Source organism: Mauremys mutica, chromosome 6 (assembly GCF_020497125.1).
Source record: "Mauremys mutica isolate MM-2020 ecotype Southern chromosome 6, ASM2049712v1, whole genome shotgun sequence".
Lineage (NCBI taxonomy): Eukaryota > Metazoa > Chordata > Testudines > Geoemydidae > Mauremys > Mauremys mutica.
In genome coordinates this window covers 1,117,535-1,145,260 of record NC_059077.1, presented here as the reverse complement: position 1 = coordinate 1,145,260, position 27,726 = coordinate 1,117,535, and the positions used below count along the sequence as shown (strand labels likewise).

Sequence of the window (27,726 nt, the reverse complement as noted above, 5' to 3'; positions counted from 1 at the left end):
CTCATGCTCCAATACGTCTGTTAGTCTATAAGGTGCCACAGGACTCTTTGCTGCTTGTGAGTGTATAGATCATTGCTCCAACCCAGGTCATATAGTGGCACCAAATCTTGTACAAAGGAGGTCAAGTGAGGTGTCTATGACAAGGTTCTGGGTTGCTGGTTATGATGATGCTGTCTGGGTGCATGTGTCATTTTTGTATTTAAAGTTATAAGTATTGGCTCTATCCTGTCTGTATTTCACACTTGTGCTGTGCTTCTGGGGGACACCCCAGACAATTTGGCAGCAGCTCTGCCTGGCCTGCTTGGTGGCCCATTAAGGCCCATCAGCTAATACAACTGACCCATGGAGAGAAGCAGCTACATGCTGTGACTCAGCAAGGCAGGGACAGGCCTATGGACAGAACTCAGGTTTTCCAGGCCACGTGCTGGGCAGCTTGCGGTTGGGACAAAGGAAGCAGAGGCCACATGGCAAGAGGCTATAAAAGGCAGCTGCAGCTCCTCCATCTTGTCTTCAGTCCTGCTTCTGACCTCTGGAGGGACTTTGCTACAAACTGAAGCTCTGCACAAAGGACTGAATGAGCCATCCCAGCGGGGGATGCTCCAGAGACTTGATCTGAACCTGCAGTTTACTCCATCACTGCTACAAGCCTGAACTGAGAACTTTGCCATCACTGTACGGAATTGATTCCATTTAACCAATTCTAGCTCTCATCTCTATTTCTTTCTTTTTATGAATGAACCTTTAGATTTTAGATTCTAAAGGATTGGCAACGGCGTGATTTGTGGGTAAGATCTGATGTGTAGATTGACCTGGTTCTGGGGCTTGATTCTTTAGGATCGAGAGAACCATTTTCTTTTATTGGGGTGTTGGTTTTCATAACCATTCATCCCCAGGACGAGTGCACTGGTGGTGATACTGGGAGACTGGAGTGTCTAAGGGAATTGCTTGCGTGACGTGTGGTTAGCCAGTGGGGTGAGACCGGCGCGCACAGGCTGGCTGTGGAGTTGCTCTGCAGTGATGGCTGTGTGGACCCATCGCTCTAGCTGGTGGGGTTCCAAGGAAGAGCAGGTGCCCAGGGGGACAACTAGGCCAAGAGATGGGGGGTCTGTCGGGGGGGACCCTGGGAAGCCAGTCTGGCACAGGCCCCGGGATGCTGCAGAAGCCAGGCCGGGCTGTGCCCCTGAGGGCGGCCGGGCAGTCACTGGCAGACCCAGCTATTTTCCCCACTGCTTGGAGTAAGCAGCGCTGTGGGGTTGGGCAGCCAGGCAGTGCACCCCCGGCTCCCAGCCCCCGACGGCCCTGCCAGCTCAGCCCGTGCCCAGAGCCCAGGCCCGCCCTGGCAGAGGGAGAGAGGCAGGGCTCCCCACGGGGTGGCCCCACTGGATGCAGGCATAGCCAGCTCTGAGCTGCCACTCGGCTCCATTGGCCAGTTCAAGTAGCCAAGTACAAAAAGGCCCAGGGAGTCCCCCAGCCCCCACCCTCCTGCCAGGGCCACCCCCCAAATGCCCCTTCCCCATGGGCCATCCCCTGCTGTGAGCCTAGGGGCAGCGGGTCCCACCCTCAGCTGCAGCTCACACCCCCGAGCTCCACCCCAGCCCCTCTCCATGCCCCAGGCGCCCCCCAGTGCCAGCCCCGGCGCGGCCGCCGGCGTGGCGCTCCCTTACCCATGCTCCGTGGCGCAGAGCGAGCGCAGGCTCAGGTACCAGCTGCCCGTCTGGGGGTAGGGGATCCGTACGCGGGCCAGGCTGGCCGTGCTGTTGACAGACAGCAGGAATCCAGCCAGGGACCCTGCGGGAGGCAAGCGGCAGTGAGCAGGGGCCCAGGTGCAGGACCTCCCTGCTCTGTCCTGGCAGCCCCACAGGGGCCATGGAACGGGAGGAGCCCTGGGGCCTTGGGGGCAATGCTGTGGGGGGGAGAGCCCCCCAGTGCCCGTTATGCCGCGTCTCCCGTCCCAGACCCCTCCCCATCTGTGGGGGGGTGGGGGGCAGCCCAAGCTGCAGTGACGGGGCCCAGCTACACCCAGAGCCGCTCCGAGCTCTCCCCCCACGTGGAGGTCGGGGTGTCGCTGGGGCCGGCTGGGAACAGCTGTCACTGAACCAGAGCCGCTGGCTGCAGACGGCTCTGCCTCCACACGGGCTGCTCCGGGTCTAAGCCAGTGACCCCCTCCTGCTCCAGCCCCTCACCTGCAGCGCCCCCCGCTGGGCGCCCCAACAGCCCCAGGCCCACCCCTCTGGCGCCACTCGCTGGGGAGCGGGGAGGTGGGCGCAGGCAGCCCTCACCTGTCTCACAGGTGACAGACGCGTTGTCTCCTGCCATCAGCGGGACCTCATGGGTCAGACACCCAAAGACTGTCACGTTCTCCCCCCGCAGGGACGACTGAAAGGGACAGAGCCCAGCAGTGAGTTCCTGACACTCCAGCCTGGGCCCCCCACAGCTCTGACACTGCCCCCCCAGTGCTGAGCCGCAGCCCCCCCATCCCAGCCCCGGGCTCCCCAGAACCCCACAGCTCTGCTGCTGCCCCCATCCCTGAGCCACAGCCCCCCATCCCAGGCCCAGGCTCCCCACAATCCCATGGCTCTGCCGCTGCCCCCGAACCCCAACCCACAGCCCCCCCATCCCAGCCCCGGGCACCCCGCAGCCCTGCCAGTGCCCCAGCCCCTGAGCCGTGCTGCCCTGCCCTCACCGTGGGGGGGGGGGTCACTCACCACATTGAGTTTGAGCTCCAGGTTGAGCACCCCCCCGCTGTCCAGCACCGGCAGCAGGCTGATGCCGAAGACCGCGGGCCGGTCGGGCGGCACCGAGACGTTGGGCCCGAAGAAGATGTAGAAGTGGACAGAGAACGTGTCCAGCTCGTTGCGCAGCGTGGGCCGGATGGGCCAGCAGCGCTGGCCGGGGGGCGGCATGGCTGGCGGCGGCTGGGTGCCGTTCGGCGCCACGGGGGGCGGGATCTCCCCCAGCGACAGGCTGACCAAGGCACCGAAGGACTGGGGCATGTTCATGGCAGCAGCGGGGAGCAGGACAGGCGCCCGGGACAGGCCGGGCCTGGAGCAGTCTGCAGGGGACGAGAGCAGCGCGGTCACCGGGCTCCCCGGGCTGCCAGCCCCAGCACCCTGGCCCCATCCCTGCCCCCGGGCGGGTCTCTCTTCCTGGAGAGTCTCAGGCCAGAAGGCGCCGCTATGACCAGTCTCCCCCAGCATCACCCAGGCCAGGTACCCACCCAGCCCGTGCTAACCCCTGGGCATAGCTCTCAGAAACCAGCTGTGACGTTATGAGGGTTGTGACATTATTGACATGAACTCAGACCGTATAGACCAACGTTGCAACCAAGGTCCTGTAGTGGCACCAAATCTTGTATAAAGGGGGTCAAATAAGGTTTTTAAGACAAGGTTATGGTTTGCGGGTTATAATTATGCTGTCTGTATGTGTGTATCACATATGTGTGTAGTTGAAGTTATGAATATTGGCTCTATACTGTCTGTATTTCAAACTTGTGCTGTGCTTCTGGGTGACACCCCAGACAAGTTGGTGTTAGCTCTGCCTAGCCTGCTTGATGGCCCATTAAGGACCATCAGCTACACAATTGACCCATGGAGAGAAGGCAGATACGCCTTGTAACTCAGCAAAGTATGCAGGGACTTGCCCATGTGACTCCAGACTCCATGTTGCTGTAATTTTCCACAGTAAGGACAAAGAGGTTCTTACACCTGGAAAAGCCTATAAAAGGCTGATGCCTCATCTCCATCTGGTCTTCAATCCTGCTTCTGACCTCTGGAGGGACTTTGCTACAAACTGAAGCTCTGCACAAAGGACTGAATGACCCATCCCAGCAGGGGATGTTCCAGAGGCTTGATTTGAACCTGCAGTTTACTCCATCACTGCTACAAGCCTGAACTAAGAACTTTGCCATTGCTGGATGTAATTGATTCCATTTAACCAATTCTAGCTCTCATCTCTACCTTTTTCCCTTTATGAATAAACCTTTAGATTTCAGATTCTAAAGGATTGGCAACAGCGTGATTTGTGGGTAAGATCTGATGTGTAGATTGACCTGGGTCTGGGGCTTGATTCTTTAGGATCGAGAGAACCTTTTTCTTTTATTGGGGTGTTGGTTTTCATAACCATTCATCCCCAGGACGAGTGGGACTGGTGGTGATACTGGGAAACTGGAGTGTCTAAGGCAGGGGTCGGCAACCTTTCAGAAGTGCTGTGCCGAGTCTTCAGTTATTCACTCTAATTTAAGGTTTCGCGTGCCAGTCATACATTCTAACATTTTTAGAAGGTCTCTTTCTATAAGTCTATAATATATAACTAAATGATTGTTGTATGTAAAGTAAATAAGGTTTTTTAAATGTTTAAGAAGCTTCATTTAAAATTAAATTAAAATGCAGAGCCCCCCGGACCAGTGGCCAGGACCCGGGCAGTGTGAGTGCCACCGAAAATCAGCTCGCGTGCTGCCTTCGGCACTCGCGCCATAGGTTGCCTACCCCTGGTCTAAGGGAATTGCTTGTGTGACTTGTGGTTAGCCAGTGAGATGAGACCAAAGTCCTCTTTGTCTGGCTCGTTTGGTTTGCCTTGGTGTGGATAGAAAGCCCAGCCTTGGGCTGTAACTGCCCTGCTCTGAGCAATTTGTCCTGAATTGGCTCTCTCAGCTGTATATTGATCTTTTAACCAACACTCTCTCTCTTTTCTTTTCTAATAAATTTTAGCTTAGTTAATAAGAATTGATCGTAAGCGTGTATTTCGGGTAAGATCTAAGTTATAATTGGACCTGGGTATGTGTCTGACCCTTTGGGATTGGAAGAACCTTTTCTTTTATATGATAAGAGAAGATTCTCAGGAATCATCATCATATCTGACAGGTGTGTCTGGATGGAGGCCTGAGGCTGGGCACTTTAAGGGAACTGCATTGTTTGAACTTCTGAGTAACCAGTGAGGTAATACAGAAGCTGTTCTGTGCTGGCTGGTAAATCTAAGTATTGGAATAACCACCAGCGTTTCGGGTTTGTCTGCCCCGTTCTGTTTGCAGTTCACCCTAATTGAGTGACCTCAGCTGGCTCCCACGGGCAGCACCGTCACACCAGCCAATCTGGATTTCACAACTGTCAGGGATGGAGACACCACCCCAGCCCTTGTGGAGTTGTTCCAGTATGTTAATGACTCCGTTTCCCTGGGGAGGGCTGTGCCTGGCTGGCGGGGGTGGGGGTGGCTGCGTTTGCTGCTAGGATGCAATGTCAGGCATTGGGATGAAGTGGGCTTTCTTGGTGATTTTTTTTTAGGATGCCTGTGTGTGCCTCAGTTTCCCCCTACAGTTGCATGGCTACCCTGTGGGGGGAAGGATTGCGTTTGCTCTCAGGGCAGGCTAAGAGACATGGAGGGGAGGAGTGTCACCAGGCTGACTGAGCTGGAGGCCCCCTAGCAATGGAGGATCCGTCACCAGGCCCCCAAGGACCCAGAGGGGGACATTTCCCCTCCCTCCACGGGGACGCAGAGCTCAGACCCCAGCTCAGAACAGAGGAGTGGGGGATGGGGGGTGACCGTCACCAGGGAACTGACAGAGGAGGGCCAGAGAGAGACATGGGCTCCCCACAGCCTGGCTGGTGAATTGCTCCGGGCTCAGGTGCTTCACCCTTCAGTTCCCTGCGCTCCCCTCCGGGCTGCCCAGGCCGTGCCAGGCGAGGGACAGACCCGACCGAGCGCTGCTGGGCCCTGCACAGGGGACACGTCTCTCCCAGGGTCTGGCTGGCGGGCAGGGCTCCGGGGGCTCCGTCTCACAGGGGACAGGGCTGGGGGGGCTCCCTGGAAGAAGGGAGGGGCCCCGTGGGGGTCTGGCACAAGGAAGGGTCCCGCCAGGAAAGCGGGGGCCACAGCCCTGCTGCTGAGGTGACTTGAGCACCTGGCGGGGGGGGAGCGCGGGGGAGCTGCTTCGTGAAGCTGGTTCTGCTGCCAGCAAAGACAGGCCTGGTGCTGCCCACACCCGGTCTCAGCGACATGGCCTGGCCTGCCCTGCCCAAGTTCAGTGCTGGGGAGAGAACCCAGGCGTCCTGGCTTTCAGCCCCCACCCCCGACACCCTCCCAGAGCCAGGCTAGAACCAGGAGCCCGGACGGGGCCATCTGTGCGCAGGGGTCCAACCCCAACCCCCCGGACTCTGGTGGGGGCTGCACAGGATCAGGTCCTGGGGCCCTGGGGTGGTTCCCCTGCCAGCCGCCCCACGGCTCTCACCTGTGAGCTGCACGGTGAGCTGGAAGTGGATGGGGCCCGGCACTCCCAGGGCCTTCTCCAGCAGCACGTAGTACCAGTGCTGCCAGAGGGGCAGCTCCAGCGCCAGCTGGCAGGGCGCCCGCTCCCGGCAGTCCAGCCCGCTGGAGTTGTGCAGCGGGGGGGCCTTGGCTCGCACCGTCAGCCAGAGCGGGCAGCTCGCGGCGCTGCGGTTCCCGGCCCGGCAGCCCAGCACCTGCACCAGCACCCGCGACGTGTGGCTAGGCACGAAGACCCTGCGGAGGAGGGGAGCGTCAGCCCCGCGGGGGCCCCTTGGCGAGACTGGCACTGCCCCCCCAGAGACCACATTCCCGCGCCACCCGCTCCTGCCCCACCCCTTTGGCATGGGGAGCCGGGGCCCTGTAACCTCCCGGCAGTGGGAGTTTAGACTGAGTCTGGCCACGGGGGAACCGGCTCGGGGGAGGCGTCCCCTGAGAACGGGGCAGGGGGCTCAATGATCTGCTGCTGCCGCCCCCCAAAGGGGGGGCCACCCTCACCGCCGGCCAGGCGCAGTTACTGGGAGGGGCAGGAAGTGGGGAGATCCCCTGCCACTGAAGGGGACCCCAGCCTCAGCCCCAAGCAGGGAGCTCGTCCCCACCGCCGAGCGGGGAGAGCCCCCGGCACAGAGCAGTGACCCCTCCCGGCAGGGCCCCCCTCCCCCTCACTTGTAGAGGCTGGAGCGGTTGTGGGGTGCGATGGTCTGGGTGCTGACGTAGCCGGGGTACAGCACAGCGATCCCCACGAGGCGCTGCACGATGAGCTGGGGCTGAAACAGGTACTGGCACTCCTCGTACAGACCCTGCGGGGGGGTGGGGGGGCGTCAGAGCGGGGCTGGGCACCGAGCCTCCCCACCCCCTCACGGCCAAGTCCGGGCACCCCGACCCCTCCCCCACCAGCCTCCCCACCCCATCACAGCCAGGTCCGGGCACCCCAACCCCTCCCCCACCGGCCTCCCCACCCCCTCACGGCCAGGTCCGGGCACCCCGACCCCTCCCCCACCGGCCTCCCCACCCCCTCACGGCCAGGTCCGGGCACCCCGACCCCGCCCCCACCGGCCTCCCCACCCCCTCACGGCCAGGTCCGGGCACCCCGACCCCTCCCCCACCGGCCTCCCCACCCCCTCACGGCCAGGTCTGGGCACCCCGACCCCTCCCCCACCGGCCTCCCCACCCCCTCACGGCCAGGTCCGGGCACCCCGACCCCTTCCCCACCAGCCTCCCCACCCCCTCACGGCCAGGTCCGGGCACCCCGACCCCTCCCCCACCAGCCTCCCCACCCCCTCACAGCCAGGTCTGGGCACCCCGACCCCTCCCCCACCAGCCTCCCCACCCCCTCACGGCCATGTCTGGGCACCCCGACCCCTCCCCCACCGGCCTCCCCACCCCCTCACGGCCAGGTCCGGGCACCCCGACCCCTCCCCCACCGGCCTCCCCAACCCCTCACGGCCAGGTCCGGGCACCCCGACCCCTCCCCCACCAGCCTCCCCACCCCCTCACGGCCAGGTCTGGGCACCCCGACCCCTCCCCCACCTGCCTCCCCCACCCCCTCACGGCCAGGTCCGGGCACCCCGACCCCTCCCCCACCGGCCTCCCCACCCCCTCACGGCCAGGTCTGGGCACCCCAACCCCTCCCCCACCGGCCTCCCCACCCCCTCACGGCCAGGTCCAGGCACCCCGACCCCTCCCCCACTGAGCCTCCTCACCCCCTCACAGCCACGTCCAGGCACCACGACTCCTCCCCCACCGGCCTCCCCACCCCCTCATGGCCAGACCTGGGCACCCCTGACCCCTCATGGCCAGGTCCGGGCACCCCGTCAGCCACCGAGCCTCCCCACCCCCTCACGGCCAGGTCTGGGCACCCCGACCCCTCCCCCACCAGCCTCCCCACCCCCTCACGGCCAGGTCCGGGCACCCCGACCCCTCCCCCACCGGCCTCCCCACCCCCTCACGGCCAGGTCCGGGCACCCCGACCCCTCCCCCACCGGCCTCCCCACCCCCTCACGGCCAGGTCCGGGCACCCCGACCCCTCCCCCACTGAGCCTCCCCACCCCCACATGGCCAGGTCTGGGCACCCCGACCCCTCCCCCACCAGCCTCCCCACCCCCTCACGGCCAGGTCCGAGCACCCCGACCCCTCCCCCACTGAGCCTCCCCACCCCCTCATGGCCAGGTCTGGGCACCCCGACCCCTCCCCCACCGGCCTCCCCACCCCCTCACGGCCAGGTCCGGGCACCCCGACCCCTCCCCCACCGGCCTCCCCACCCCCTCACGGCCAGGTCTGGGCACCCCGACCCCTCCCCCACTGGCCTCCCCACCCCCTCATGGCCAGACCTGGGCACCCCTGACCCCTCATGGCCAGGTCCGGGCACCCCGTCAGCCACCGAGCCTCCCCACCCCCTCATGGCCAGGTCCGGGCACCCTGACCCCTCCCCCACCGGCCTCTCCATCCCCTCACGGCCAGGTCCGGGCACCCCACTCCCCCACCAGCCTCCCCACCATCTCACGGCTGGGTCTGGGCACCCCTCCCGCTCACGACCAGATCTGAGCACCCCCTCCCCCACCAGCCTCCCCACCCCCTCATGGCCAGATCCGGGCACCCCTCCCCCTCCCCCATTGGCCCCCCTATCCCCTCACAGCCAGATCCGAGCGCCCTGCCCTGCAGTCTGCTGTAACAAAGTGGGAATTCTGCATGTTGTGCATGAATACTGTGTGCGCCTCAGTTTCCCCTCTGTGCTGCATGTGTAACTAGGTGGTGGCAAAAGGTGGTTTATTCTTGCAGGAGTGGCTGCCGCCTGGCTCAGACCATGGCCTGGACATTTTGTAACTCAGCAACTGCCGGCCCTGGGGCCCACCCTCTGCAAGAGACCAGGCGCCTGTGACCAGCTGGAGAACAAAGAGCCGAGGGGGAAGCCAGGTGACCTGACTTGCCCAGGAAACCACCCAAGGGACGGCGGAGAGGCCCGGTGGCGGTTAGTGCCTGGGCCGCGGGAAGCAGAGGATTGGGCCAAAATAAATATGATGAGGTTCAACAACGACAAGTGCAGAGTCCTGCACTTAGGACGGAAGAATCCCATTCACTGCTCCAGACTAGGGACCGAGTGTCTAGGCAGCAGTTCTGCAGAAAAGGACCTAGGGGTTACAGTGGACGAGAAGCTGAATCTGAGTCAACAGTGTGCCCTTGTTGCCAAGAAGGCTAATGGCATTTTGGGTTGTATAAGTAGGGGCATTTCCAGCAGATCGAGGGATGTGATCATTCCCCTCTATTCAGCACTGGTGAGGCCTCATCTGGAGTACTGTGTCCAGTTTTGGGCCCCACACTACAAGAAGGATGTGGATAAATTGGAGAGAGTCCAGCGGAGGGCAACAAAAATGATTACGGGGCTGGAGCACATGACTTATGAGGAGAGGCTGAGGGAACTGGGATTGTTTAGTCTGCAGAAGAGAAGAATGAGGGGGGATTTGATAGCTGCTTTCAACTACCTGAAAGGGGGTTCCAAAGAGGATGGATCTAGACTGTTCTCAGTGGTAGCAGATGACAGAACAAGGAGCAATGGTCTCAAGTTGCAGAGGGGGAGGTCTAGGTTGGATATTAGGAAACACTATTACACTAGGAGGGTGGTGAAGCACTGGAATGGGTTCCCTAGGGAGGTGGTGGAATCTCCTTCCTTAGAGGTTTTCAAGGCCCGGCCTGACAAAGCCCTGGCTGGGATGATTTAGTTGGGTTTGGTCCTGCTTTGAGCAGGGGGTTGGACTAGATACCTCCTGAGGTCCCTTCCAACCCTGAGATTCTATGATTCTATGAAGCAGGACACAATACACATGCTCCTGGATGGGGACTCGAGAGGGTCAGGAGGGCTCGGGGCTTTGCTGTAACGTTCCAGTCGCTGCTCAGCACTGTCTGCACGTGTCCCAGACAGCCAGGACCCCCCCTGCTGCTGCCCCGCTGGCTGGGAGTCGCTGCAGGCAGGAGCTCGGGGGGGCTCTGCTCCCTTTGGGGGTGCAGCCTCCCCAAGGGGGCCAGTCCAGTGGACTCGCTGCAGGATCCCGGCTCCCAGGGGTGCTGGAGGCTCCGAGGGTCGGTCCCAGGAGGGGCTGACCCCAGTGGGAGTGTGACCCTCGGGGGCTGACACACTGAAGGGGTCCCCCGGGACTGTTCCAGAGCCTGCAGCTCCGTGACCCCTGGCCTCTCTGCGGGGTCCTTCCCATGGGGCTCGTCCTTCCACGACCAGCAGGGACTCCCGGCCCTTCTCCTGGGGCTGGGCCTCCGGCCGCGTCCCCGGCCCACCAGCCTCCGGGCACCACAGAGCTCCTGGACCTGCACTTCAGCCCCTTGGTTCTGGGGCCCCAGACCCCTACCTGGGGCTGTGGCTAGGGCAGCCCCCCCGGCCCCCTGCTGGGTCCCAGCCCAGGGAGCCGCTCCCCCAGCTGGCCACCCTCCTGGGGTACCCCTGCAGCTGGCTTGATCCTGTTCAGGGGGAGGCTCCAGATTTACATCTGGCCCCATATCCCCAGCAGATCTCCTGCTCCCCCGAACACCTGTGTCCTTAAAGGGGGCATGTCCCAGATCAGGGGTTGACTGGCCCCAGGGCCCACTGCCCCTGAAAGGGGACAGACCCCCAGTACTGCACTCCTCTGCCAACACGCTCAGGTGCCACAGCTTGGCAGCCTCTGCCATAGGTAATGATGGGAACTCCCTGTCCCTCCCTGTGACGTTAGGAGTGTGACCTAATATCTCACTGAAAGGTGACAGGGCCAGAAAGAGTTAATTACCTCCCAGACTGACCTGACCCATGGGTGAACCTTAAGGACTGGTTAGGCAGATCTGTAAATGAGCAGAGCTTTGAAATGCAAGTCTGCATTGGTAGAGGTAGAAGGGGAGGTGTTTGCTCAGGCCTTGGGATATAACAAACAAGTCTTGTCTATTGCTAGAGCTTTGATTCAAAGATCAAAACAGGAATATTAACATTTAGGAAGCCACTTGAGTGAAATAGTGTTATTGTCTCTGTGTCTCTTTGAAGGTTGTGGTAACCTGTATCTGAACTGTTTAATGGATAAATTACCCTGTGCTAAGTGCCAGGATGTTTGGGAGAAGGAGAGTTAAGCCTATTGTTTTCTCAGGCCGAAAGGCTGCTGGAAATGTATAAGAAGCCTGGGACACGATCCTGCTTCATCTCAGATCTGCTTTGGGTTTCAAGAGGGGGAAACCTTAAGCCAGAAGGATTGAGATCCCCAGTCACTGACTGGAGTCACCCTGAATATGGACATTGGACTGTAACCTCTGGACTATTTCTAAAAGGACTTTTGGCAACTACAAGCTCATCTCTGCTGTGTATCTGAACCTCAAGAATTGAATTCAAGTCTGTCTGTATATTGATCTTTTAACCAACACTCTCTCTCTTTTCTTTTTTAATAAATTTTAGCTTAGTTAATAAGAATTGGCTGTAGCGTGTATTTTGGGGTAAGATCTAAATTATAATTGAACCTGGGTGTGTGGCTGATCCTTTGGGATTGGAAGAACCTTTTATATAATGAGATCAGATTCTCAGGAATCATCATCATATCTGACGTGTGTCTGGACGGAGGCCTGAGGCTGGGCACTTTAAGGGAACTGCGGGGTTTGGAGTCTGAGTAACCAGTGAGGTACTAGAGAAGCTGTTCTGTGCTGGCTGGTAAATCTAAGCATTGGACTAACCACCAGCGTCTGGGGTTTGTCTGCCCCATTTGGTTTGCAGTTCACCCTAATTGAGTGACCTCAGCTGGCTCCCACGGGCAGCATCATTACACTCCCCCAAACAGAGCAATGGGGAATCCCTCTCCTATCCCCCAGATAGAATAATGGGGAACCCCCTGCCCCTCCCCCAGAGACAGCCCTGCGGAATCCCCCTCCCCCAATCAGAGGAACAGGGGCCTTCCCCTGCATTGGCCCCGCCTGGGGCAGCTCTAGCACCCCGCAAGGCATTGGCTCGTCCCTGCCTCTGGTGTCAGGGGCACGGCCACTAACCTTCCCCTGCTGGCCCCTCACCTTGACGGAGATCTTGCCCTCATCCTTGGGCAGGTGGGCGGCCAGGAACCAGTCTCCGGGCAGCGGGCTGGTGATGTTGAAGACGCCAGTAGTGCGGTTTGGCAGGCTCCAGGTGAGGGTGAGAGTGAAGGAGCCGGGGACGGCCGTGTCTCGGGGAAAGTGGGTGTGGAGGGGGGCGATGACGGGGGGAGCCCCGGAGCGGAAATACCTGCAGGGCAGAGAGCATGTGAGATGGGAGCCGGCGGGCAGAGAGAGTGGCCTAGCGGCTGGCGGGTGGGGAGGGTGGCGCCGGCAGCAGGAACCTGGCACCAGCAGCCCTCAGGGACGCAGTGCCTGGGCAGATACAGCCCAGTCCCACCCTTGCTGTGCCAAGGCCCCACAATCCCGACCCGCAACGCCCTGGGCACGACCCCGGCATGTCACAGGGAGAGACTCCGGGGTCCCAGTGTGGGGCAGGGCCCCCCATGCCATACGGGGTCAATGCCAGGCCGAGGGGGAGCTGCAGGAATAGCCCACCCCGGCCAGTCGCCAGCTGGATCTTACAGCACCTCAAAGGGCTGGAGGGAGCTGTAGGAATGGGGGGCTGTGTGTGTCAGTGTGTGTCCATCCGTGTGTGTAGGGATTGTGACATTACTGATAGAATCTGGGACCATATAGAACATGGTTGCAACCAAGGTCCTGTAGTGGCACCAAATCTTATGTAAAGGGGATCATATAAGGTGTCTAAGACCAGGTTATGGGTTGCTGGTTATGATTATGCTGTCTGTGTGCATGTATCATTTTGTAGTTGAAGTTATGAGTATTGGCTCTATACTGTCTGTATTTCAAATTTGTGCTGTGCTTCTGGGAAACATCCCAGACAAGCTGGTGTTGGCTCTGTCTAGCCTGCTTGATGGCCCATTAAGGACCATCAGCTACACAATTGACCCATGGAGAGAAGGCAGACACACCTTGTGACTCAGCAAAGTGCAGGGACTTTCCCATGTGACTCCAGACTCCATTTTGCTGTAATTTTCCACAGTAAGGACAAAGAGGTTCTTACACCTGGAAAAGCCTATATAAGGCTGATGCCTTATCTCCATCTTGTCTTCAATCCTGCTTCTTACCTCTAGAGGGACTTTGCTACAAACTGAAGCTCTGAACAAAGGACTGAATGACCCATCCCAGCGGGGGATGTTCCCCAGAGACTTAATTTGAACCTGCAGTTTATTCCATCACTGCTACACGCCTGAACTAAGAACTTTGCCATTACTGTATGTAATTGATTCCATTTAACTAATTCTAGGTCTCATCTCTACCTTTTTCATTTTATGGATAAACCTTTAGATTTTAGATTCTAAGGGATTGGCAACAGCCAATTTGTGGCTAAGATTTTGTGGGTAAGATCTGATGTGTATATTGACCTGGGTCTGGAGCTTGGTCCTTTGGGATCGAGAGAACCTTTTTCTTTTATTGGGGTGTTGGTTTTCATAACCATTCATCCCCAGGAGGAGTGGCACTGGTGGTGATGCTGGGAGACTGGAGTGTCTAAGGGAATTGCTTGTGTGACTTGTGGTTAGCCAGTGGGGTGAAACTAAAGTCCTTTTTGTCTGGCTGGTTTGGTTTGCCTTAGAGGTGGAAAAACCCCAGCCTAGGGCTGTGACTGCCCCATTTAAGGAATTGGTCCTGAATTGGCACTCTCAGTTGGGTCCCTCCAGAACCGCATCGTCACAGGGGTGTGTACATATGCATGCGAGTGTGTGCATCTGTGCATGCACACAAGGTGTGACCAAGGGAGGTGGTCTGTAATGTCTGTATGACGCCTAGGCGTGCCTCAGTTTCCCACTGCACTTTGCGTTGTTACCCAGTGACGGGGGTGGGGTAAGTCTGCTCCGGGGCAGCGCAGAACAGGAGGGGGTGTCCCGGGCTGTCTGGGCCCCAGTGCAGAGGGTTGTTAAGGAGCTGGCTGCAGCCCGTGGTGATGCTGGATCCCAGCGAGGCCATGGCACCCCCAGTCAGGGCTGCCCAGAGAGGGGGGGCAAAGGGGGCAATTTGCCCTGGGCCCCGGGCTCCGCAGGGGCCCCCAAGAGAACAGCGGAGGCTCCCGCCTTGCCCCTCTCCTGGAGCCTTAGCGCATCAAGCGGTGTCCTCAGACAGCGCCGCAGCATGTCTCCGCCGGGGCCCCTGAGCCCCGCCCCCTCAGAGCCGCGTGGGGAGGGAGTGGGGCTGGGAGCTCCGGGCTGAGCTCAGCTGCCTCCGCTCGGCGTGAGCTCGCAGCCCCGCCCCCTCACCACGCGGCTCTGAGCAGGGCGGGGCTCAGGCCCCGCCGGCCACACGCTGCGGCTGTTGGGCGAGGCGCTGAGACTCCGGGTGAGGAGGGAGCCGGGGGTAAGAGGCTGGGGCCAGGGGGGTTGGCTAAGGGGCAGGGAGTCCTGGGGACAGTCAGGGCACAGGGAGGGGGCGGAGGTTGGGGGGAGCGGTCGGGGGCAGGGAATGGGGGGGTTGGATTGTGGGTGTTCTGGGGGGGGGTGTGGATAGGGTCAGGGCTGCCCGGGGCGGGGGCAAGAGGGCGCAGGAGCTTCTTCGCTCCCGGCTTCGCCAGCGGGGGGGTCCGTCCGCTCCGGGGCGGACGGACCCCCCCCACTGGCAAATTACTGCCGAAGCAGGACCCGCCGCCGCCGTGCAGCCCGGTCTTCGGCGGTAATTCGGCGGCGGGGGGCCCTTCCATTCCGGGACCCGCCGCCGAAGTGCCCCGAAGACCCGTGGCGGGGACCCCCCCCCGCCGCCGAATTACCGCCGAAGACCAGGCTGCACTTCGGCGGCGGGTCCCGCTTCGGCAGTAATTCGGTTGCAGGGGGCTCCCGCCGCGGGTCTTCGGGGCACTTCGGCGGCGGGTCCCGGAACGGAAGGGCCCCCCACCGCCGAAGACCCCGGGCCCCCGGAATCCTCTGGGCGGCCCTGCCCCCAGTGCCCAGTACATGGACGCCCAGGGACCCCCGGCCAAGGGAGCGAGAGGGGGCCAGCGCCTGAGCTGGGGCCAGGCCAGCCTGGCTGGGGAGCTGCTCTCTCGGCCAGGTGGACGATGCTTCAGCCTGCAGGTCTCTGGGATGAGCTCAGGGCTGCCCAGGGGGCTCCAGGTGCCGGACAAACCCTGCTCTGTCTGGAACAGGCTGCCGGGCGCCGCTGCAGACCCCGGCTGGGGGCGTTGGTCCCTGTGGAGGGGACACGGCTCGCCCAGGGGCTGGCTGGGTGGGACTCGCTGGGCAGGGCCCGGGGTGGAGCAGGAGGGTGGAGCCCAGGGCTCTGGTTGGGAGGTGGTGGGGCTGTGGTGCGTATGCTGGAGGAACCCCTTGGGGGTCTGGCCCACTGACCGGCTCCTCCAAGGGGCTGCACGATGCCAGCTGGATGAGGGGTGCCTTGGGCTGTACGGGGATCCCAGGGTCAGATCTACACCCATTCACACCCGGCTGGTACGGGAGGGCCCTGCCGAGAGCCAGCAGCCACCGGCTCTCAGTCCCTGCCACACGTCTGCATGGACAATGTTTAAGGAGTTGTGTGTCTATCCTGGCGATTACGCTCGTAAAGCCTGTGGGTGAGAACAGCACCCAGGTGACAGGCCTCTGCAGGCTCCTGTCAGGCGGGGTAAGACGCTGCTCCCTCTGGTTGTTTGGTGTTGTGTGTGTCACATGTAGGTGTGAGGTTATAAGTGTAATATAGTATCTCACTGAAAGGTGACATAGGGCCAGAAAGAGTTAATTACCTCACCGGTTTCAGAGTGGAGCTGTGTGAGTCTCTGAGGTGCCCCAAGGACTCCTCGTTGTTTTTGCTGATACAGACTAACACATTTATTTGGGCATAAGCTTTCATGGGCTACTGCCCACTTCATCAGCAGGAATATTTATCCACAGCACATGAAAAGATGGGAGTCGCCTTACCAAGTGGGGGGTCAGTGCTCACGAGACAATTCAATGACCAGTAAAACATAAACTGTTGAGCAATAGTCAACATGGTTTCTGTAAAGGGAAATCGTGTCTTACTAATCTATTAGAGTTCTTTGAAGGGGTCAACAAACATGTGGACAAGGGGGATCCGGTGGACATAGTGTACTTAGATTTCCAGAAAGCCTTTGACAAGGTCCCTCACCAAAGGCTCTTACGTAAATTAAGCTGTCATGGGATAAAAGGGAAGGTCCTTTCATGGATTGAGAACTGGTTAAAAGACAGGGAACAAATGGTAGGAATTAATGGTAAATTCTCAGAATGGAGAGGGGTAACTAGTGGTGTTCCCCAATGGTCAGTCCTAGGACCAATCCTATTCAATTTATTCATAAATGATCTGGAGAAAGGGGTAAACAGTGAGGTGGCCAAGTTTGCAGATGATACTAAACTGCTCAAGATAGTTAAGACCAAATCAGACTGTGAAGAACTTCAAAAAGATCTCACAAAACTAAGTGACTGGGCAACAAAATGGCAAATGAAATTTAATGTGGATAAATGTAAAGTAATGCACATTGGAAAAAATAACCCCAACTATACGTACAACATGATGGGGGCTAATTTAGCTACAATGAGTCAGGAAAAACATCTTGGAGTCATCGTGGATAGTTCTCTGAAGATGTCCACGCAGTGTGCAGAGGCGGTCAAAAAAGCAAACAGGATGTTAGGAATCATTAAAAAGGGGATAGAGAATAAGACTGAGAATATATTATTGCCTTTATATAAATCCATGGTACGCCCACATCTCGAATACTGTGTACAGATGTGGTCTCCTCACCTCAAAAATGATATTCTAGCACTACAAAAGGTTCAGAAAAGGGCAACTAAAATGATTAGGAGTTTGGAGAGGGTCCCATACGAGGAAAGATTAAAGAGGCTAGGACTCTTCAGCTTGGAAAAGAGAAGACTAAGGGGGGATATGATAGAGGTATATAAAATCATGAGTGATGTTGAGAAAGTGGATAAGGAAAAGTTATTTACTTATTCCCATAATACAAGAACTAGGGGTCACCAAATGAAATTAATAGGCAGCAGGTTTAAAACAAATAAAAGGAAGTTCTTCTTCATGCAGCGCACAGTCAACTTGTGGAACTCCTTACCTGAGGAGGTTGTGAAGGCTAGGACTATAACAGTGTTTAAAAGGGGACTGGATAAATTCATGGTGGCTAAGTCCATAAATGGCTATTAGCCAGGATGGGTATGGGTAAGAATGGTGTCCCTAGCCTCTGTTCGTCAGAGGATGGAGATGGATGGCAGGAGAGAGATCACTTGATCATTGCCTGTTAGGTTCACTCCCTCAGGGGCACCTGGCATTGGCCACTGTCGGTAGACAGATACTGGGCTAGATGGACCTTTGGTCTGACCCGGTACGGCCATTCTTATGTTCTTATGTTCAGTAGAATACCAAGGGAGGAAAAGTCATTTTTGTTGTGGTAATGGGGGTGGCCCATTTCAAACAGTTGACAAGAAGGTGTGAGTAACAGTAGGGGGAAATTAGTATGGGAAAATCAGGTTTTGTAATGACCCATCCACTCCCAGTCTTAGGCAGGCCTAATTTGATAGTATCCAGTTTACAAATTAATTCCAGTTTGCAAATTAGTTCTGCAGAACTGGAATTAATTTGCAAACAGGACACCATCAAATTTGACTGGAATAAAGACTGGGAGTGGATGGGTCATTACAAAACCTAAATATACTTGCTACTGTATTTTTCACTCCATGCATCTGATGAAGTGGGTTCTAGCCCACAAAGAATTAACTCACAGACTGACTTGACCCATGGCTGAACTTTAAAGACTTGTTAGGAAGAGATGTCTATTGCTATGGCTTTGATTCAAAGATTTAAAAAAAAAGGAATCTTAACATTTAGGAAGACACTGGAGTGAAATAGTATTATTGTCTCTATGTCTCTTTGAAGGTTGTGGTAACCTGTATCTGAACTGTTTAATGGATAAATTACCCTGTGCTAATTGCCAGGATGTTTGGGAGAAGGAGAGTTAAGCCTATTGTTTTCTCAGGCCGAAAGGCTACTGGAAATGTATAAGAACCCTGGGACATGATCCCGCTTCATCTCAGATCTGCTTTGGGTTTCAAGAGGGAGAAACCTTAAGCCACAAGGATTGAGATCCCCAGTCACTGACTGGAGTCACCCTGAATATGGACATTGGACTATAACCTCTGGACTATTTCTAAAAGAACTTTTGGCAACTACAAGTTCATCTCTGCTGTGTATCTGAACCTCAAGAATTGAATTCAAGTCTGTCTGTATGTTGATCTTTCAACCAACTCTCTCTTGTGACGAAGTGGGACTGTTTTAAATGTTTTCTCTGAATAGTGTGTGGGTGCCTCAGTTTCCCCTGTGCATTTCTTAGGTATCTAGGTACGGGGATCAGGGTGTAATTGTTGCAGAGCCCAAGAGGGCCCCTGTGATGGTGTCTGCACAGAGAATGGCCGACACTCTGTCTCCTGGCAACTGATGGCCTGGGCCCCTCCTCTGCAAAGGTGCCAAGTGAAGGTGTTGGAGAACAAAGAGATTAGGTGACCTACTGGCCTGGGAAAGAGACAAAGCCCAGAGGAGGAGGGGCTGGAGAGTTTCAGTCTGGGACTGGCTGGGGACGAGGCGTGAAGTGCAGACGTGGGGGTCTGGCTCACTGCCCCCCAGAATGGACCCGGCCGAGAGGTCTGGTTCTCTGTACCTACAAGCTCTGTGTTAGACCCTGTTCCTGTCATCGAATAAACCTCTGTGTTACTGGCTGGCTGAGAGTCACGTCTGACTGCGAAGTGGGGGTGCAGGACCCTGTGGCTTCCCCAGGACCCCGCCTGGGTGGACTCGCTGTGGGAAGCACACGGAGGGGCAGAGGATGCTGAATGCTCCAAGGAGAGACCCAGGAGGTGAAGCCGTGTGAGCTTCTTGCCCTGCAGACAGGCTGCTCCGAGGGAGAGGAGGCTCCCCAGAGTCCTGCCTGGCTTTGTGGGGAGCAGTTCCAGAGCATCGCCTGGGGACTCCGTGACATCTCTCTTTTCCTTTTTAATAAACTTTAGTTTAGTTAATAAGAATTGGCTAGAAGTGTGACCTGGGTCTGGGGCTTGATTCTTTGAGATCAGGAGAACCCTTTTTCTTCTACTGGGGTGTTGGTTTTCATATCCATTCGTCCCCATAAGGAGTGGTGCTGGTGGCAATACTAAGAGAATTGCTTGTGTGACTTCTGGTTGGCCAGTGGGGTGAGAGCGAAGTCCTCTCTGTCTGGTTGGTTTGGTGCCTTACTAATGAAGGACCCCCTGCCTGGGGCTGTGACTGCCCTGCTCTGAGCGATTTGTCCTGAACTGATACTCTCAGTCAGCATCGTTACAGTATGTCCAGGTGCTCACGGAGTCACTGGATAACCAAGCCAGTGAAATCTACATGGAAGGAAAAACACCCGGCAGGGGCGTCCCGCTCATGAATGGGGACAATGGACCCTTTGGCTATAGCGAAGTTGCAGCGACACCCGGAGCACGTCCTGGCTCGTGAGACGGGGCTCACACCTGCTGGGCTGGAGAGCATGGAGCTTGGGGGGCAGGCGCGTAGCTGGATTATTAAACCTAGACTTGCGTGGGATGATTTTAATTTACATGTAACCATCTGTTTCTAAGACTTCTTGCCATCACTTAAATCTCTCTGCTTTGTGAAATAAACTTAAGATGAGAACAGCCCCGCTGGGTCAGACCAAGGGTCCATCCAGCCCGGTGTCCTGGCTGCCGACAGCAGCCAATGCCGGGTGCCCCAGAGGGAGTGACCAGAACTGGGCGATTTATCGAGTGATGGATCCCCCATCGCCCAGTCCCAGCATCTGGCAGTCAGAGGTTTAGGGACACCCAGAGCATGGGGTTGTCCTCCAGGAACTGATCTAGTTCTTGTTTGAACCCAATTATACTTTTGGTCTTCACAACATCCCCTGGCAGTGAGTTCCACAGGTTGACGGTCCGTTGTGTGAAGAAATACTTCCTTTTGTCTGTTTTAAACCTGCTGCCTGTTCATTTCATTGGGTGTCCCCTTGGCCTTGTGTGATGGGAAGGGTAAATACCACTTCCCAATCCCTTTCCCCGCACCCACCATACACTCGTATACTTGTTTGCACTACACACCGAGCTGCGTGCTAAGTGCAGCGCCGGTCTGAGGGGAAGCTGAGGTGCACAGCCTCCGGGGGAGCAGGGACTGAATCCTGGGTGTCTGGTGGACCAGGGGTTGGGCACGCGAGGGGGAGACAGACAGCGGGGCCTGCGTGGGCGGAGAGGGGCACATTGTGGCGTCCATGGCAGGTGGATTCAGGGAGGTGGCCCTGGCGGGCGCAGCCCAGACTCCTTTGTGCTAAGGGCAGGGGGGAGCGAGCGGCCTCGCAGCCCTGGGGGAGAGTCCCGTGTCCCCAGAAGGGGGCCAGCACCTGCACGACAGTCCCTATGTGCTGGCCCAGCTGGGCCCCGCCCGAGGAATCCAGGCACCGGCGTCCCGGGCCCACGCCGAGCCCCCAGCCCCCCGGCACTCACACGGTGACGCTGCGGTCCGGGCACCGGTCCCCGAAGGTGCCGCCCTGCTCCTTGAAGGTGATGAGGTTCCAGACGGCGAGCAGGGTGTCCTCGGGGATGCGGAAGTGGAAGAGCTCGATGCTGGCGAAGGAGCGGAAGGGGCTGAGCTTGCGCGGCGTGCGGGTGAAGTAATCGGTCACAAACAGCCCGTCTGCAAGAGGGCACGGGGGGGGGGAAGGAAGAGGGGCCATGAGCCAGCGTGGGCTGGGATGTAGGAAGCCCCAGCCTGCCCAGCCCACGGGCCCATCGCGCCTGGTCTCCTGGCTCTGCCAGGGCCCAGCACCAGCCGCCTCGGAGGGAGGGGCAGGAACCCCCCTGCGGCCAGTGTGGAAGAGCTTGTCCATGGGGAGTTCCCCCCACCCCCCCGTGGGGCGGGCTCATCTCATGCCCCTTCCGTTCTCCTCCTCTCTTATGTGCCTGGCAGGCCTCCTGCTCCTTGCCTGAGCCCTGCTGAGCTGGAGGCGGCAGAGATCCCCTGTGGCGGTGAGTTCCGCAGGCCGATGGTGCACCATGTGAGAAAGTGTTTCCGTTGCCCCCTATGACTTTGCTGCCCTTCAGTTCCTGGAGCACCCCCTCGGCTGGGGTCAGGGGGCGGGTGACAGCCAGCCCCAGCCTCCCGTCTCTAACCGCTCGTCACAGCCCAGCTCCGATTCCTTCCTGATGCTCCTGGTAGCTGGGGCACGGTGTGTTTGGGATGGAGCTTCATTCCCAGCTGCCTGCCTGCTCCATGCAGCGAACGGACCCAGCGGCGCTGCTGTGCCCCCGGCACCAGGCAGCTGGTACCAAACGGGATCTGCCCAGGGTGAGATGTGCCCCCCCAGCCACTCGTCCCACCCCACGTGGGGTTCTGCTGCTCCATGGCTGATGGGCAGCACCTCTCCCCAGGCGCAGGAGCATGTGCCTGGGAACGATTCAGTGGGCACCTGGTGGCATCTGCTCCTGGGGCGGGGAGCCCAGGTGTGACTGAGGCCTAGGCCTCATGCCGGGCCCCTGCAAGGCCGATTCTGCCCTGCGGGCCTGTTGACTAGGCAGCCTCATCCTCACTAAGGGAACATGCTGCCAGGTACCCACAGGGCCCATGGCACCAATGCGGGAGCTCCTGACAGCTCCGCGCCACCTGCTGTGCCATGGAGTGACCTGGAGAGCCCCCACCCCCACCCCCACCCCGCGCCAGGCTGCGGCTGCCCCAGCACACACCACGCCAACGGTGACGTCCTGCTCTCACCACCTCAGGCTGAGTCCGGTCCTGGCTCTGGCTGGGCCTCGCCTTTCCCCAACACCAGTCCCTTGCCGGGGCAGCGGGCGTGGGGCTGCCGGGGCTGCTCTGCCACAGCGCAGTGACGAGGAATGAGACCACGGTGAAATGGAAGCAGGGCCCAGGGAGGCACCTCCACGCCCAGCCCCATCCAGAGGGCACAGGGCGAGCCGCACGGGCTGCGTTCTCGGGGCAGGAGGCGGGACAGTCACATGCGGGTGTGTCTGGGGGCTGGTGACCCCAGGCTGTGAGCCGATCTCTCCGTACCCCCCCCCCTTGGCAGCGTGCCTTCGCCGCCTCGGCTGACCTGAGGCGGGGGAATATTGCTGTGCCCAGCCCAGGCGTTCTCCCGCCAGTCAGGGCAGAGGCTGCTCTGCCAGCCCTGGCCCTGGTGACGCTGCCTGGGGAGCAGACACCCCAGGTCTCTTGCTGTCAGCCTGGGGGAGGTGGGATCGGGCTCCCAGAACTGGCTGGGCTGCCATGGGCCTGGCAGCGACCGCATCAAAGCAGGAGGCTGGTGACGGGAGCTGAGCTGAGCGTCACTGTCCCTGGTGGGACCGAGCGTCCAGTGCAACCATCCCAAGAGCCAGAACGATCGCGGCCAAATGTTCCTCCCTGGGAGCTCGCCAGGCACCCCCGACAGCTCTCACCCCCGACAGCTCCAGGGGCGACATTAATTACAGCCCCCGCCAGCAAGCCTGCGAGCCTGGTGCTGGGGCTGTCACCTGCCTGTCTGCTCAGCACAATTCAGCTCCGAGGGAGCCAGCTGGACCGAGCCGTGTCTGGGCACTGAACCCACCACTCCTCGTGCGTGTGCGTGCACATGTGGGGGGTGCCTGTGTACATACGTGTGTGCAGACACGGCCAGCCGTACCCTGACGTACACACGTAGCCAAGCCTGTGCCTCCAATTGCCCTTGCCATCAGGACCAGCGCTGTCACCCTGAGCCATAGTTCAAGGGGGCGCATCCAATCTCCCGCTCCGCCACCTCCGCACGGAAACGCGCCCGTCACGTGTGCCCAGCGCCAGCCAGTCTGCGGTAACCACACGCCCTGGGTGCTGGTGGCAATCTCTCCACTTCCACCCTGCCCCTGCCCAGGTGAGTCGTGACCCCACACAGCCAGGCAGGCGACTCCCCAGGGCTGGCTGGGCCCTGGTCAGACCCCGCGGGTGGGGATCCCCATGGACGGAGGCAGAGCCACTCCCCAGCTGGGAGCACGGGGCCAGGCAGGGACTGAGCTGCCGGCAAGGGCCAGGAGGCCGGGCGGTGACACCCCGCAGGCAGGGGGTGTGACATGGGGGCACTATGCAGGGTGTGCGGGGACGACACGGGGTCCGAGCGGGATCGGGTGGCATGGTGGGGGTAGGTACTGGGCTGTACTGGGGGATCCGATGGGAGGAGGGGTCTCAGGGTGCGGGAAGGGAGATGGCAGAGCCCAGGCCCCATGGGGAGCGATTGCTTTGAAGCCTACGAGGGATTTGGGACTGTGATAGCAGAGCCCATCACCCCGGCGTCTGACCACCCAGCGCCAGGCCGCCAGCACAGCTGCCTCCCAGCACTGGCACCGTGGGGCTCAGCACCGGAGCAGGGACAGACTCCCCCGCCCCCCCGCCCCGAGATCAGCACCGGGGCAGGGACAGCTCCCCACACCCCCCACCAGGGTTCAGCACCGGGGCAGGGACAGACCCCCCCCCCCGAGATCAGCACCGGGGCAGGGACAGCTCCCCACACCCCCCCACCAGGGCTCAGCACCGGGGCAGGGACAGACCCCCCTCCCCCCCCCCGAGATCAGCACTGGGGAAGGGACACCCCCCCGCCCCACACACACCGGGGCTCAGCACCGGGACAGGGACAGACCCCCCCAGCCCCCCAGGGCAGGGACCCCCCAGCCCCCCAGGACCCCCCAGCCCCCCCCAGGCTCCCCCCGGCCCCGGGGCAGGCCCCACTCACCGGCCAGGGGCCCCGCGCCCAGCAGCAGCAGCAGCAGCAGCAGCAGCAGCCCCCGCCGGGCCATGCTCCGCTCCGCGCTCCCCCGGCCCGCACCATCCCCGCAGCCCCCCGCAGCCATGACGTCAGGCCGAGCGCCTGCCCATTGGCCCGGCGCACGCCGAGCGCCCTGGAGGCCGCCGCCGATTGGCCGAGCCGCTGCCACTCACGGCGCCGGCCCGCCCCTGCTGCTGCCGCTTGCCGCTGCCCCAGGGGCTGCCGCTGCCCCGCTGCCCGGCGGCCGGGGAGGAGGGGGCGGGGAGGGGGGGGGAGGTTCGGGGACAGGAGGCTGTGGGGCGGAGCGGGGCGTGGAGGAGGGTTGAGGTGGGGTGGGGGTACGGAGGTGGGTTGGAGCGGGGTGGGGTGAGAAGGGGGCGGAGCGGGCGAATGGAGGCGAGTTGGGGTGGATGATGAAGGTGGGGTGGAGCAGGGTGGGGTGAGCTGGGGGATGGAGGCAGGTTGGGTGGGATGATGGAGGTGGGGTGGAGCAGGATGGGGTGAGATGGGGGATGGAGGCAGGTTGGGGTGGATGATGGAGGTGGGGTGGAGCAGGATGGGGTGAGATGGGGGATGGAGGCGGGTTGGGGTGGATGATGGAGGTGGGGCGATGGAGATGGGGCAGAGTGGGGGGTGGAGGGGTGGGGTGAATAGGGGGCAGAGGTGGGGCAGAGCGGGCGAATGGAGGCGGGTTGGGGTGGATGATGGAGGTGGGGTGGAGCAGGATGGGGTGAGATGGGGGATGGAGGTGGGTTGGGGTGGATGATGGAGGTGGGGCGATGGAGATGGGGCAGAGTGGGGGGGTGGAGGGGTGAATAGGGGGCAGAAGTGGGGCAGAGCGGGCGAATGGAGGCAGGTTGGGGTGGATGATGGAGGTGGGGTGGAGCAGGATGGGGTGAGATGGGGGATGGAGGCAGGTTGGGTTGGATGATGGAGGTGGGGCGATGGAGATGGGGCAGAGTGGGGGGTGGAGGGGTGGGGTGAGATGGGGATGGAGGCAGGTTGGGTTGGATGATGGAGGTGGGGCGATGGAGATGGGGCAGAGTGGGGGGTGGAGGGGTGAATAGGGGGCAGAGGTGGGGCAGAGCGGGCGAATGGAGGCAGGTTGGGGTGGATGATGGAGGTGGGGTGGAGCAGGATGGGGTGAGCTGGGGGATGGAGGCAGGTTGGGTGGGATGATGGAGGTGGGGTGGAGCAGGATGGGGTGAGATGGGGGATGGAGGCAGGTTGGGTGGGATGATGGAGGTGGGGTGGAGCAGGGTGGATGGAGTGAGATGGGTCAGAACAGGGGAATAGAGGTGGGTGGGGTGAGATGAGGTGGAGGCAGGGCAGAGCAGGGGATGGAGGTGGGTTGGGTGGGATGATGGAGGTGGGGTGATGGAGATGGGCAGAATGGGGGGTGGAGGGGTGGGGTGAATAGGGGGCAGAGCGGGCGAATGGAGGCAGGTTGGGGTGGATGATGGAGGTGGGGTGGAGCAGGATGGGGTGAGCTGGGGGATGGAGGCAGGTTGGGGTGGCTCCTGGCACCTTACGTGGGATCAGCACGTCCCAGCACTGGCGCAGGCGCAGGGCCCTGGGCCTCGTGCCCCCTGCCGGGAGATTTGCTCTGTGCTCAGGACGGGCCGTGCCGGTGGCTGAGTGGGTGGAAGTGCAGGCTGCACACTGGCCTGGAGCACATGGCTCCCCACTGCTGGGAGCTCCCCCTAACGGAGGCAGCTGGGGGTGCAGCTGGGCTCCCCCGTTAGTGTCAGAACGTGGACTCGAGTGTTCAGCCTCCGTTCACACTCAGCGCGTGGAGGGAGGTTACAGCTCCACCATTACTGGGAGAGGCCCCGTGGTGGGACCTAGCTGGGACCCTGGAGGCCTGGGCTCTATCCTCTGCTCTGCCCCAGAGCCCAGCTGCTCCCCTTAAAGTCAGTGGGAGAGAAAGGAGGAGTCGAGGGGTGAGTGTGAGGTCCTGGGGCCCTGGGCTCATGTCATAGAGCCCTGGGATGTGGTGACGGAGCCCTGAGGCGAGGCCCTGGGCGTGAGCACAATGGGTGTGTTTGTCCCTGTGTCTGTAACGTCCATCAGTCTTGCTGGCCCAGGGGCTAACCCCTCTAGGCTCCCCGCACCGGTATGCTGGCGCTAGCCCCAGTGGAAGCTGTGCTGGCTGGCACACGGACTGACCCCGTAGCTCTGGTTGCCCGAGGAGATGGCCCTGCCTCACCAGCCTTTCTCACGGCTCTGGGGCAGTGCCCGCGGTGCCGGCTGCACAGGTGCAGAGGGAGGCTCTGGGCCGATGGGGGTGTGTCTGGGCTCTGCAGGGTGGGGCTGGAGTCCGGGAACGTACAGCTGCCCACGGCCTGTCCCGGGGCCCTTCCTCAGCCGCAGCTGCAGCCTCTGGAGTGGGGGCTGGTGGGGTGGCCTGTGCTTCTGGGATTTCACAGCAGCCTTCACTGGAGAGGGAGGGATAGCTCAGTGGTTTGAGCATTGGCCTGCTAAACCCAGGGTTGTGAGTTCAATCCTTGAGGGGGCCACTTAGGGATCTGGGGCAAAAATTGGTCCTGCTAGTGAAGGCAGGGGGCTGGACTCAATGACCTTTCAAGGTCCCTTCCAGCTCTAGGAGATTGGTATATGTCCAATTATTACCTTAGAGGGTGCTTGGGTGGCCAAGCCAGGCAGCGGGAAGGTGCCCGTCAGGCCCTGCTGTGCAGCCAGAGGGGCTGAAGAGCAGGGGCCGTGCGAGAGGCTGGGGAGCGCTGGCCCAGAGCAGGGCATCGGCACTCGGGGGGCACAGTGGGCCCAGTCGCTGTGGGAGAAGGTCCTGGGGCATGTGCAGTGGGGCCCAGGGAGCCGGGGCCAGGGTAGTGCCACCACGTCACTGTCAGAGACTGGAGACCCTGCCCCCTGGGGACACTTACCCCTGTCTGGCCATTGACAGTTGGCAGCTCCTGCTCCATCAGCCCAGGGCCCTTCCTATCCGCCCCTGTCCCATTGGCCCCATTCCCGCCCACCCCATCAGCCCCGGGGCCCTGATCCCAGCCGGGGTCTGTGAGGCACCCAGAATGATGGGCCTCTGGGGCTGTGTAGGGCGCTGGGCCCCCAGCCCCGCTGGGAATCTAGCGGCAGCAGCAATATTAATGATGATGGCTAATGCCCTTGTTTCGCTCTGGTAACCCCGTGACTAGTTGGCCGCACTGGCTGCCAGTGAGCCCTACGGCTCGCGGGGGGAGGCTGCGGGGGTTCAGATGCAGCCCAGGGAGGGAGACGGAGGGCAGGGGTATGCAGAACCCACAGTCCCCGGTTAGCTGGGGTTGGTTAGTCTGGAATGTGCCCCAGAGACCCAGCCCCACAGTTCCTTAGTTCATGTCAGTTGCTGAGCGCTGGATCCCCGGGCAGGCAACGACCCCCGGTGGGGAAACAGCACAGAGTTTGGCATTGTCCCGTTTCATCTGGTGCAGCCGTGTCAGGGCGAGTGGTCCGTGTACACCATAAAGCGCCGCCTAAATAGATCCGGCTGCAGCATTTAAAGAGCCCATCCCAGGGCCAGGCATTCCTTCTCGATGGCCGCGTAGTTCTGCTCCCGGAGGAGCAGCTTCTTGCTCAGGTAACCGATGGGGTGTCTCGTCCCCTTCGCATTGGCCTGCATCAGCACCACGCCCAGCCCTGTGTCTGAGGCCTCGGTGAACACC

The 27,726-nt window shown here is 60.4% G+C and overlaps 1 protein-coding gene across 2 annotated transcripts in view; it reads right to left on the bottom strand.

Annotated features, from left to right (window-relative positions):
- The window catches only part of TMEM8B (transmembrane protein 8B), a 32,013-nt gene extending 7,918 nt beyond the window's left edge, over positions 1–24,095 (bottom strand). For both annotated transcript variants that reach the window (XM_045021727.1, XM_045021728.1), the window contains exons 1-8: positions 24,020–24,095; positions 20,775–20,964; positions 12,277–12,484; positions 6,922–7,055; positions 6,221–6,492; positions 2,706–3,052; positions 2,280–2,376; positions 1,665–1,788 (exon numbers count right to left, since the gene is read on the bottom strand). In XM_045021727.1, coding sequence (XP_044877662.1) covers positions 1,665–1,788; positions 2,280–2,376; positions 2,706–3,052; positions 6,221–6,492; positions 6,922–7,055; positions 12,277–12,484; positions 20,775–20,964; positions 24,020–24,083 — 1,436 coding nt within the window. In that variant the 5' untranslated portion in view covers positions 24,084–24,095. The remainder of the gene's footprint in view (positions 1–1,664; positions 1,789–2,279; positions 2,377–2,705; positions 3,053–6,220; positions 6,493–6,921; positions 7,056–12,276; positions 12,485–20,774; positions 20,965–24,019) is intronic.
- Positions 24,096–27,726: the final 3,631 nt, after the last annotated feature.